Source organism: Hakea prostrata, chromosome 1 (assembly GCF_041222555.1).
Source record: "Hakea prostrata isolate BN-2017 chromosome 1, UWA_Hpros_2, whole genome shotgun sequence".
Lineage (NCBI taxonomy): Eukaryota > Viridiplantae > Streptophyta > Magnoliopsida > Proteales > Proteaceae > Hakea > Hakea prostrata.
The window spans coordinates 80,059,831-80,069,355 of record NC_142600.1 but is presented as its reverse complement, the minus strand read 5'-3'; the positions used below and the strand labels follow the sequence as shown (position 1 = coordinate 80,069,355).

The 9,525-nt window shown below is 37.6% G+C and overlaps 2 protein-coding genes across 2 annotated transcripts; both read left to right on the top strand.

Moving 5' to 3' along the window:
• Positions 1-1,992: 1,992 nt before the first annotated feature.
• LOC149030397 (protein IQ-DOMAIN 21-like) lies at positions 1,993-6,717 on the top strand. Its single transcript, XM_089145099.1, has 6 exons — positions 1,993-2,161; positions 2,289-2,367; positions 2,842-3,132; positions 3,217-3,609; positions 4,351-4,940; positions 6,621-6,717. The coding sequence occupies exons 2-6, from the start codon at positions 2,293-2,295 to the stop codon at positions 6,715-6,717; spliced, it is 1,446 nt and encodes a 481-aa protein (XP_089001225.1). The 5' UTR covers positions 1,993-2,161; positions 2,289-2,292.
• Positions 6,718-7,349: 632 nt separating this feature from the next.
• Positions 7,350-9,225, top strand: LOC149030396 (Glutaredoxin family protein). Its single transcript, XM_089142695.1, has one exon. It carries the CDS (start codon positions 7,555-7,557, stop codon positions 8,668-8,670), a length of 1,116 nt encoding a protein of 371 aa, XP_088998821.1. The 5' UTR covers positions 7,350-7,554; the 3' UTR covers positions 8,671-9,225.
• Positions 9,226-9,525: the final 300 nt, after the last annotated feature.

The window sequence follows — 9,525 nt, the reverse complement described above, 5'->3', positions numbered from 1 at the left end:
ATAAAAAACTAAGTGTATTTTAAAGAAAATGAAGGATTGAAATAAAAGATTTCTCCTAACTTAAGAAATCTTGGAAAACTTTCTTTGTCTCACACCATATTTCATGCGGTATGAAAGGTTTTAAGGGAGATGATTAGATTCTGATAAAAAAAAAAAAAAATGAAAGTGAAATTTGTGGACTGATAATAAGAATTTAAGAGAAGATTTTATTTTAGCCACATTTGTTTGCAAAGGCGGCTAGAAAATAAAGGTAGAAAAAATAAACATGTAGACTCCATATGTAATGAGGTGAGAGAGAAAGAAAATAAATGAAAGGATTTTGTGGAAAAAATTAAATGTAGGTTTTACTTAGTTGTTTTCCTCATATTTTTTCATAAAATTTCATCTATTTTGCAGGGTTTTGGAATGGCATCGAATGAAAAAGTTAGTATGTCACTTAGATAGATGCCAACTTTCCCAATTTAGTGAACCAAACAAGCCATACTTTAAAATTTACGAAAAAATTCATTTTTTTCAAAGTTTTCTCCACCCCACCTTTATTCTAGCGACCAAACGGTGCCTTTGTTTTTCCTTTTAAGAATATATTTCATTATTGGTGAGAAAGAATGGGCTGCGAAGACTCTCTAATTGCTAAAATACAAGCTATTCGATGTGGACTCAGTTTTGCCCTCAACTTACAGTCAATTGCTTGTACTCTCTCTTACACATCCAACATCCTGTCGAAACTGTAAAATCTCTCATCTACTTACAGATATCCTCAAGCTCTTGACATCCTTCACGAATGTTCATTCTCATACATTTCTCATTTAGCGAATTTTGTGGCCGACGAACTAGCTAAATCAGCGGCCCTCTCTCAGGATTGGTTCGTGTATGACTACTCCCCACCCCCCTTTTTATCTTGAATTATGCTCTTTGACTATTTAATGTGTAAGATCTCTCATGATTTTCAATTAAATAAATAAAGTCTTCATTTCCTTAAAAAAAGTAAAAAATATCTAATAAAAAATTAAAAATATTTTAAGAAAAAGAATGATAGAAAACAATTTTCTACAGAACACGAGTACAGTATGTTTTTATAGATATGGATGTTAAAAGAAATATTGGTTAAGGTTATAATATTGATTAGGACATTAGTCATGCAGAGAAAGGTATGGTGTCAAACGATGTTATATCTTACTCTTATCAAGAAGTAGTTGATATATCGTCATTAAAGAAGATAAGAAGATGGACCCACTCTCCGTGACCCATGACTCATACCAGATTCATTAATATTTGCTTACAATTTACAGCTTCTTCTTAACCAGTTATTTGCTTTTGTCATTATGCTTTTCTTTAACTTTTCAATTGTTTGGTTACTTGAGGAAGATAAGTCTCTCCCTGTTTGATTCCTTCTCAGGTCTCACCTTTTATCTTCAAAATGGAAAAAATATAATGTATGATGTATCGGTCAATACAATACCGATATGAAATTGATGATACAATAATAATCAAGTACCTAACATTTGATATCAGAGCTAAAACTGAATCGAATCTTACAAAGAATTACCCAGGAGAGGACTAACTGGAATGGAGTGCAAGCTAAGGGGTTGACTCCATATATTCCATCAACTTGAAAGGTTCCTCGTACCTAACACAGCTACCTACGCCCAGGTAAAATAATTTAGTGGACTGTTAGATCGAGATTTCGTAGAGATTTTGATCTTAACTACTGATTTTTGACGGTCGAGATCAAAATTTCGGTCCATCGATGTCCTTGAATGCGTCCCATAGATTAAAACAGGGAACCTAAGTGTCGGTGAAAGTTAGTGGAATGTAAGAGATGACAATCATACGCACGCGGTGAGAAGGCCCAACATTGGATGGATCAAACACTTGTCGTGGCCCACAGGATTAAACCAGGCCCATCTGTCGTGTAGTATAAATAATTGACTATGACAGTATGAGTCGTCGTCGCTCGTAGGTTCTCGTGACAACCATAAATGCCAACGGCGACTGCGCGGGTTTGTAGTTACTATCTGCTCTCTCTTCCCTTCTTCTTCCACTCTCTCTCTAGAGCTCACGCTCACACAAACTCGTTCATCATCTGTGTGATCAGAATCACGCAATGAAAAGCTTCGGAGCAAAGAAGAGAAGAACGGACTGAGATTTTTCTTCAAAGCTGGTTCGTTTGATCTTCTTCTTCGGGATCATTTGTTCTGTTTGTTCAATTTCATTTTCATAAATTTTGGATCTGAGAAACTGATCACCGTCAGGAATCGTGTCCGATCGGGTGTGTTTGTTTGTTCCAGCGGAATGGGAAAGAAAGGAAACTGGTTCACGACGGTAAAGAAAGTGTTCAAGTCATCTCCTAAAGAATTGGAAAAGAAGGTATTCATATCTGAACTATGGATGGAATTGAATCTCCTAAAATTGTTCTTCTCGTTTAATTTTGCCTAGGTTAGGTTTGGCATTCAAAAGCTATTTCCTAATTCATACTAATTTCAGACACTTTTTCTATCATCATCAGATAGTTTTAATTTGGATATTTAAACAAGAAGAACAGGTTAACAGATCTTGCAGTTTTAAGGTATTAAATGCATGCATGGCTTTGTTTGCGATTATAGTTATGGATTAGTTAACCTATCCAATTTTAATGGAAATAGATCTTGCCTGATTTTTCTGTTTTTCCACCAAAACCCTCTTATTAGTAAAATGTGTTTTAAGTAACGGTTTCAGCAAACACCTGAAATGCTCTGAAACGATTTCATGAAAGCTTAAGTTTCGATCTTGCAGAAATCTAATTAAAAAAATAATGCATGAATTGGTCTCACGATTTGTGTATGCATCGCCACAATTACGCAGAAACAGAATGCGGGAGAGAAATGTGAACGAATAGAGACGCCGGATACAGTATCATTTGAGAATTTTCCAGTCGAAACTTCTTATGATGAAAGTCAAACAGAACATTCTCCGGTGACCACTGAAGATAGAAATCACGCAATTGCTGTAGCAGTTGCTACCGCTGCGGCGGCGGAAGCTGCGGTGGCAGCGGCGGAAGCGGCCGCTAAAGTTGTTCGATTGGCAGGTTATGGTCGTCACTCCAAGGAAGAGAAAGCTGCCATTCTTATCCAATCCTTCTACAGAGGCTACCTAGTAAGTAATTCACACAAGCTGGCACAGTATTCTCTGTTTTTTTTTTTTAATTTAATTTGCTCATGAAATTGTATTCTAGTGTAGGCCAGACGCGCTTTGAGGGCATTAAAGGGGCTGGTCAGGCTTCAAGCCTTGGTACGAGGTCATAATGTGCGGAAGCAAGCTCGAATGACAATGAAGTGCATGCAAGCCCTGGTACGCGTTCAAGCCAGAGTAAGAGCTAGAAGACTTCAATTGACCCACGAGAAATTGAAGAAGAGGGAGGATTTTGAAGGGAAATGGCATAAAGAAGAACACCAACATCGACGATTGAAGAACCAAAGCCCATATCGACATACGAACAACCGGTTCGACATGGAAACTGAGTGGGATGCAAGGAAACAAAGCCTGGACACTGTTGAAAAGGGGACCTCTCAGCGCAAGCATCAAGCGGCATTTAATAGGGATGGAGCTCTTGCCCATGGCTTATCCTATCAGGTACCATTACTGTTATATAGGAAGTCTTTTTCCTGGCTCTAGAAGCTGCCTTGGAATTTGCATTTATATTTGTTTAAGGGTATTCTAATTGGAAATTTTGCTTAATCTAGACATTCCTATCGGTCTAATAAGCAATCAAATTCAAATTCGAATAATTGCTTATGGGACCAGATCATCTAATAAGCAATCAGATTCGGATTCAGATAATTGCTTATGGACCAAAATACTTTTTCTTTTTAATTTATAAATTTAAGAAGGTTAAATTTTAAATGGTATCATCCAACTGATATTTTGATACTCACTTGAGTTGTCCATAAGTAATTGGCTAAATTATGAAAAATTTATTAGATTAAATATTAATTTTCTCTAAGAGGCTCTAATAATTGGATAATTTATTGAGTAGAATAATTATGGGATATTAGATAAAGTTTTGGATTCAAATTTGAATACTTTTTGTAAATTTTCATTGGATATTGGATAGGATTCCGATAGTGGTTTGTATCTGAATCGAATTTGATCTGCCTAATAGGTCTTCTTGCCTTGGGGTGAAATAGGGTTGGATTGGACTAGGGGTTTCCAAATCCTTCCTAACCGTTCTCACTCACTTAAACACAAGAAGAGAAGAGAAAAAAAGAAAAAGAAAAAGGAAAGAACGAAAGAAATAAAGAAGAAGAAGAACAAGAAAAAAAAGAAGAGGAGTTCTCACATTGCTTATTTGATTTTCTACGTTCTTGGAAGCAGCAATACCACCAGAATGCTGACGCGATCTACTTCGAGGAGCCTGAGAAGCCACAATGGGGATGGAATTGGCTGGAGCGTTGGATGGCATCACAGCCATCACATGCCCGCCATTTGGCAGCACAAAATGGTTCCTACCTCCACCTGAATACCACGACTATGGATAATACATTCGAGAAAACAGTTGAAATGGATATGGCCGCTCCAACTCACACAGGTCCACCGAACACAAGGCCCAATGAAAGCCCATTTGAAACAGCCCAGTATCGGATCCGCCAACATCGTCAGATGGGCTCAGACAACATCCCAAGCTACATGGCCCCGACCCATTCTGCGAAAGCCAAGGTCCGTATCCAGGATCCAGTAAAAATGCGGGTTTCTTCTGGACCCCAATGGAATCCGTCAACTAAACGGTTCTCTATTGCAACGTCGGGTTGTGATTCATCAAGTTCGGGGGGAGGAACAATGATCTATGGAGCTCCGATGAGCCCAAGTCCGAAAGGTAATGGATCTTCCATGCAGATGCGAAGGCAAGGAGGTTATAGTCCAGATTCAAGTGGCGGCGATGACCATTCAGTCCCTTATGGGCGTAGGTATGAATTGTGAAACCTTTTCAATCAACAATTGTGTTTGCAACTTGTATGGTATGCGTATGACACTCTGTATCTTAATATTCCACTGCTATTCTGCTATTGTTTTGTACTTAATATATATATCACAATAATTATGCATATATGTGTTTTGGTTTTGTTTCTCCATATTCCACTGCAATGACATCTTTTTGTAGTGCCTCTTGCCATGGTGGTGTCTTTTTAACATAATAAAGGTACAAACATTAGAAAAACATATAATTGGGACTAGTTTGATAACCTAGAAAAACACTAGAAATAGTTTTGATTGATTTTAATTGCAAAAATATTTTTTTAGGCATTTAATAAAACTTGCTTTTTGAAGCCAAAATACCATCAGCGGGGTTCTAATATACTTATTATGTTTATATTGTCATATTCAATGAGTATCATTCTCTCAATTTTTTGAGTTAGATCTATCCCACAATCTACTTTTGCTTCTAGAGACAAACACAAAAATAAATAGTTGTTGTGTCAAAATTATTTCTTGAATTAGAAGTTTTCATAAATTATAATTTATGTTTCAAAATTCATTTGAAATCAAATAATTGGGATACTTGTTATTTCTCATTTGTATTATAGCTTAATTACTAAAAGGATCTTGCTCTTTATAAAATTATTGTTGTCCCCTTCAGTTCTAACGGTGTTAAGAGTCTGTTGTAGTTGAATGTTTAATATCTATTTTTTCCTTCTAGAATGAAGAAGCCAAAAGATAATATCATCTTTATTTGGAAGAAAAGAAAAAAAAAAGGACATATGAGACATCAAGTTTACTCTTGTATTATGATCATTTTAAATTAAAAAAAAAAATCCCAAATTATGTTTTTTTATAAGAAAAAGAACTTCCTAAAATGATAACATCAAATTGGAATGTTAATAACAAAATCTAAAAAAAAGGTCAAATTGAAGAGTAACTATATAAAAGCTAAAAAAATATGAAGTTATCATTTTTTTATTATCTTATAATTGAATCTCGGTTTTGGGTTTTATTGAGGGAGAGGAAGGAGTCTAGTTGAGGGTCATCGAGAGGAAGAGGAAGAACGAATTTTTTCTTTTCTTTTTTCCTTTTGGGCAAGGTAAGAGGAGAAGACGAGTTTATTTATTTATTTATTTAGTAGGATTCATTTTTTTCCTAATTGTGAAGGGTAGTAAGTAATTTAATGTAAGTGTAAATAAGAAATATAGAACTGTAGAGTTATTTTGAAATAAATAAAAATATCACATCATCACTTAACTAACAAAGCTTAAATGGTAAGCAATAACAATAATTAGAGAAAAAGTCTAAAGTTGGGTTGGTAATTCGAAAAAGTCTACGAGATAAAGTAGAAATTAAACTATAGTAGAGGGGGAAATGGTAATTATCCCTCAATAGTATTGTTATTTTTATTAAACGGTTTTCAGTCAATTTTTTTCGTTTTCTCGAAACAAGAAATACTAGAAATTAATTGTTTTTTGATGGATCATCAACCAGTAGTTAGTTTATGATATTCTTTCAAACCCCCCACTTAAAAAAAGAAAAAAAAAAGAGTCAGATTGACCCTTTATTTGCCCAATATTGTTTGAGAAGTTTCAATCCATAAACTTATTATTGATCTAGTGGTCCCGAGATCACTCTCAAGTGGTTTTGTAAATCTCATGTCCCAGGTTCGAATCCCCTCAGCCCTTCTGTTCCTTGCCCTGGCCGGTGGGGGGCTCGGCTGATGGTAATGCTGCGGCCCCTTGGTGGATTATACTAGGCTAATGCTTGCATGTCGCATAGGTCGCACTCGATAAAAAGTCCGAACATTGCGTTGCGGGGGCGCTAGGTCGCTACTACTGCATCCCCTCTTTTTTTACCAAAGAAAAAAAAAACCTTATTATTGGTTTATGGGGATGGTTTTTATGATAGAATTATAAAACATGTATATTGTGCCAGCACTACTCCCATAGTGACATGAAAGACATAAATATTCTTCATGTTGATCTTTCAATGATAGCTTCAAATTAAATTAACTCTTTATGTGGACATAAACCACATTCTCCCATACAGAACCCCACGTCACGGATATTTACTGAGAGCAATCCTCCATGATTGAGAGAATTCGTTCAGTCATGGGTGTTAAGTCTCCTGACCCTCTTACAACCCACAAAAAGGATAATAATAAATTAATGATCAAATAAAACTTTACGTGGACACAGAAAATAAGTCCAATTATGCCTTCAAATCACCAAGAAAGACAAAACCCATGTAGATACAAATTTATAAACTTTGTTTATATTAAGCTTCCATAGATAATCGATAAGCTTACATGTCATTCTGGCCGATAAATTTCGTAAGGTTAGCATTTTTCTCAATCCGGATAATCTCGCATGTAGTCCAGGTATTCTTGAAGACAGTGGCCATTCCAGCACCACACATCGATCATCCCAAGGCTTATAACGAAACCAAACCTCATTAGATGATTGTCAAACCAAACAACGTATATGGCCCAGAAAATGGAACTGATTAGAACCCAGGAAATCCAAATAATGAAATAGCTAGAAACTACGATTCAGAAGTTCCCCAAGTTCTAAGCTCAGAGCAGCGAGAGAGGACACTATGGGGTGCGCTTCTTCGAAACGAATGGAGGGTACCCTGGCCACTGACGTCTACCGCCCAGCACCAACAAGCTTTGCCGTCTTTGACATCAACGCCATCGAAGAGCCTTGGTTGAAAGCATATGACACACAGCAAGAGCAGCAGCAGCAGCAGGAGCAGCAGAACGAGAAGCTCACGGTTGTACCAGCGCCCATACTTGAGAAGCTTGACGCGTTTGAGCTGGTATCAAATGGTCCTCACTCATGGTCTGAAGTCAGCAAAGCTTTGGAAGATCTCAAACCCACCGTCAACGACAACAACAACAACAACAACAACCCAGTTCTCCCAACTCCATCACTCAAACCCAATCTTTCCTCCGCTTCCAAACCCAAGCCATGCAAGTCTGTCTCCTTCCACACAATCGAAGAATTTGACTCACCCAAGCCAACCCAGCTGAAGAAAGCCGATTCCATGAATCGTCTAAGCGACAAACGGACACAACCAGAGTTGAAGACGACGACGACGACAGAGCAGCCCATTGATTCCGGCGGATTTAAGCCAGTGAAAGAGAATATATTCATCTTGAAAGATAGGTTGGAGAGAGAAAAAGAAGGGAAAAACTCCAACTCGAATCGTCTCAGAAGGGACCCACTGAGTGATTATCCGGAGAAGTGTCCACCCGGTGGTGCCGACTCGGTGGTTCTCTACACCACCACTTTACGTGGGGTCCGCCGAACGTTCGATGATTGCAACCAAGCGAGGTCGTTATTGGAACTACATCAAGTGGCCATCGACGAGCGAGACGTATCGTTGCACGGCGAGTTCCTAAACGAGTTGAGAGAGCTGGTGGATGGCGAAGAGAACGTGACTGTGCCGGTACCGAGGTTGTTTGTGAAGGGGAGGTATGTAGGAGGATTAGATGAGATGGTGAAGCTGAACGAGTCGGGTCGACTCGGTCGGATTTTCAGATTGGTGGGGATGAATGGGAGTTGGAGAGAGTGCGAAGGGTGTGGAGGTACAAGGTTTTTGCCGTGCTTGGATTGTGGAGGAAGCTGCAAAGTATTGAGAGGAGATAACAAGGAGAGGTGCCCAAAATGCAACGAGAATGGGTTAGTTATGTGCCCTCTTTGTCACTGATCTCTCTCAATACAATGGTAGTGTACATGTATGGTATTGATTGTATCCAATATGGATACTTAACGACTAGTATCTCACCGCGAGATACTTCAAACCTTGTGTGAGAAGAGGACTTTCACAAATACTAGAGTTCGCAGCTCATCTCTTAATTAGTTGTTTGGTTCTTGTTATCTTTGTTTTCCATCTCTTTGCCCATAAAGATACCATGTAACTGTTAAAACAAGTGAGTCCAATTTCCATATAATAAAAAGAGAAATAGCTCATATATGCCTTGCAATTGTAGAGATGATGTGGGGCTCTTATATGTTTTCAGAGTAATATTGTAACTGAAATCAAATCAATTACCTTGTATGCACTGAGAAGCATCCCCTTGTTCCCAAAGCATCCTCTTTGCTTTATGATCTCTTAGCTACTATGTCTGCTCTATGGATTATAGGTTTTCTTTTGCTTTTCCTTTTTGTCTTGGTATCTAGGTTGATAAAGCATTTAAAAGAAATCACACCAAATGTTGATCAACTCCAATTTTTCATTTAAACTTTCAATATATGGACAAGTGGATGTCTGAGTCTATCTATCCAGTACAAAATTTAGAGAATTTTGAGCTAAACTGATAGTATTAATGCTTTCAATATTAATTTGCCATCACTACATGCAACTCAATCAAAATTTTTTTTTTGGATGTGGTTACTGATCAATCTTTCGATCTATACATGCATCCTAATGTGGCAAGATGTTTTCATTTCGCTGGTTGTTACATTGATCATTATCAACCCAAAAGGAAAGGAGGAAATAATGGCAATACCACCATTGTCATGCACCATCTTCTACAAATCCTCTCTTCTCCATGGCCGGAGC

Excerpts from the sequence above, each read along its gene's own strand:
- LOC149030396 (XM_089142695.1), top strand. The coding sequence starts at position 7,555 with ATGGGGTGCGCTTCTTCGAAACGAATGGAGGGTACCCTGGCCACTGAC.
- LOC149030397 (XM_089145099.1), top strand. The coding sequence starts at position 2,293 with ATGGGAAAGAAAGGAAACTGGTTCACGACGGTAAAGAAAGTGTTCAAG. Across the intron at positions 2,368-2,841 it reads CTAAAGAATTGGAAAAGAAG|AAACAGAATGCGGGAGAGAA; the intron begins GTATTCATATCT and ends ACAATTACGCAG. Across the intron at positions 3,133-3,216 it reads CCTTCTACAGAGGCTACCTA|GCCAGACGCGCTTTGAGGGC; the intron begins GTAAGTAATTCA and ends ATTCTAGTGTAG.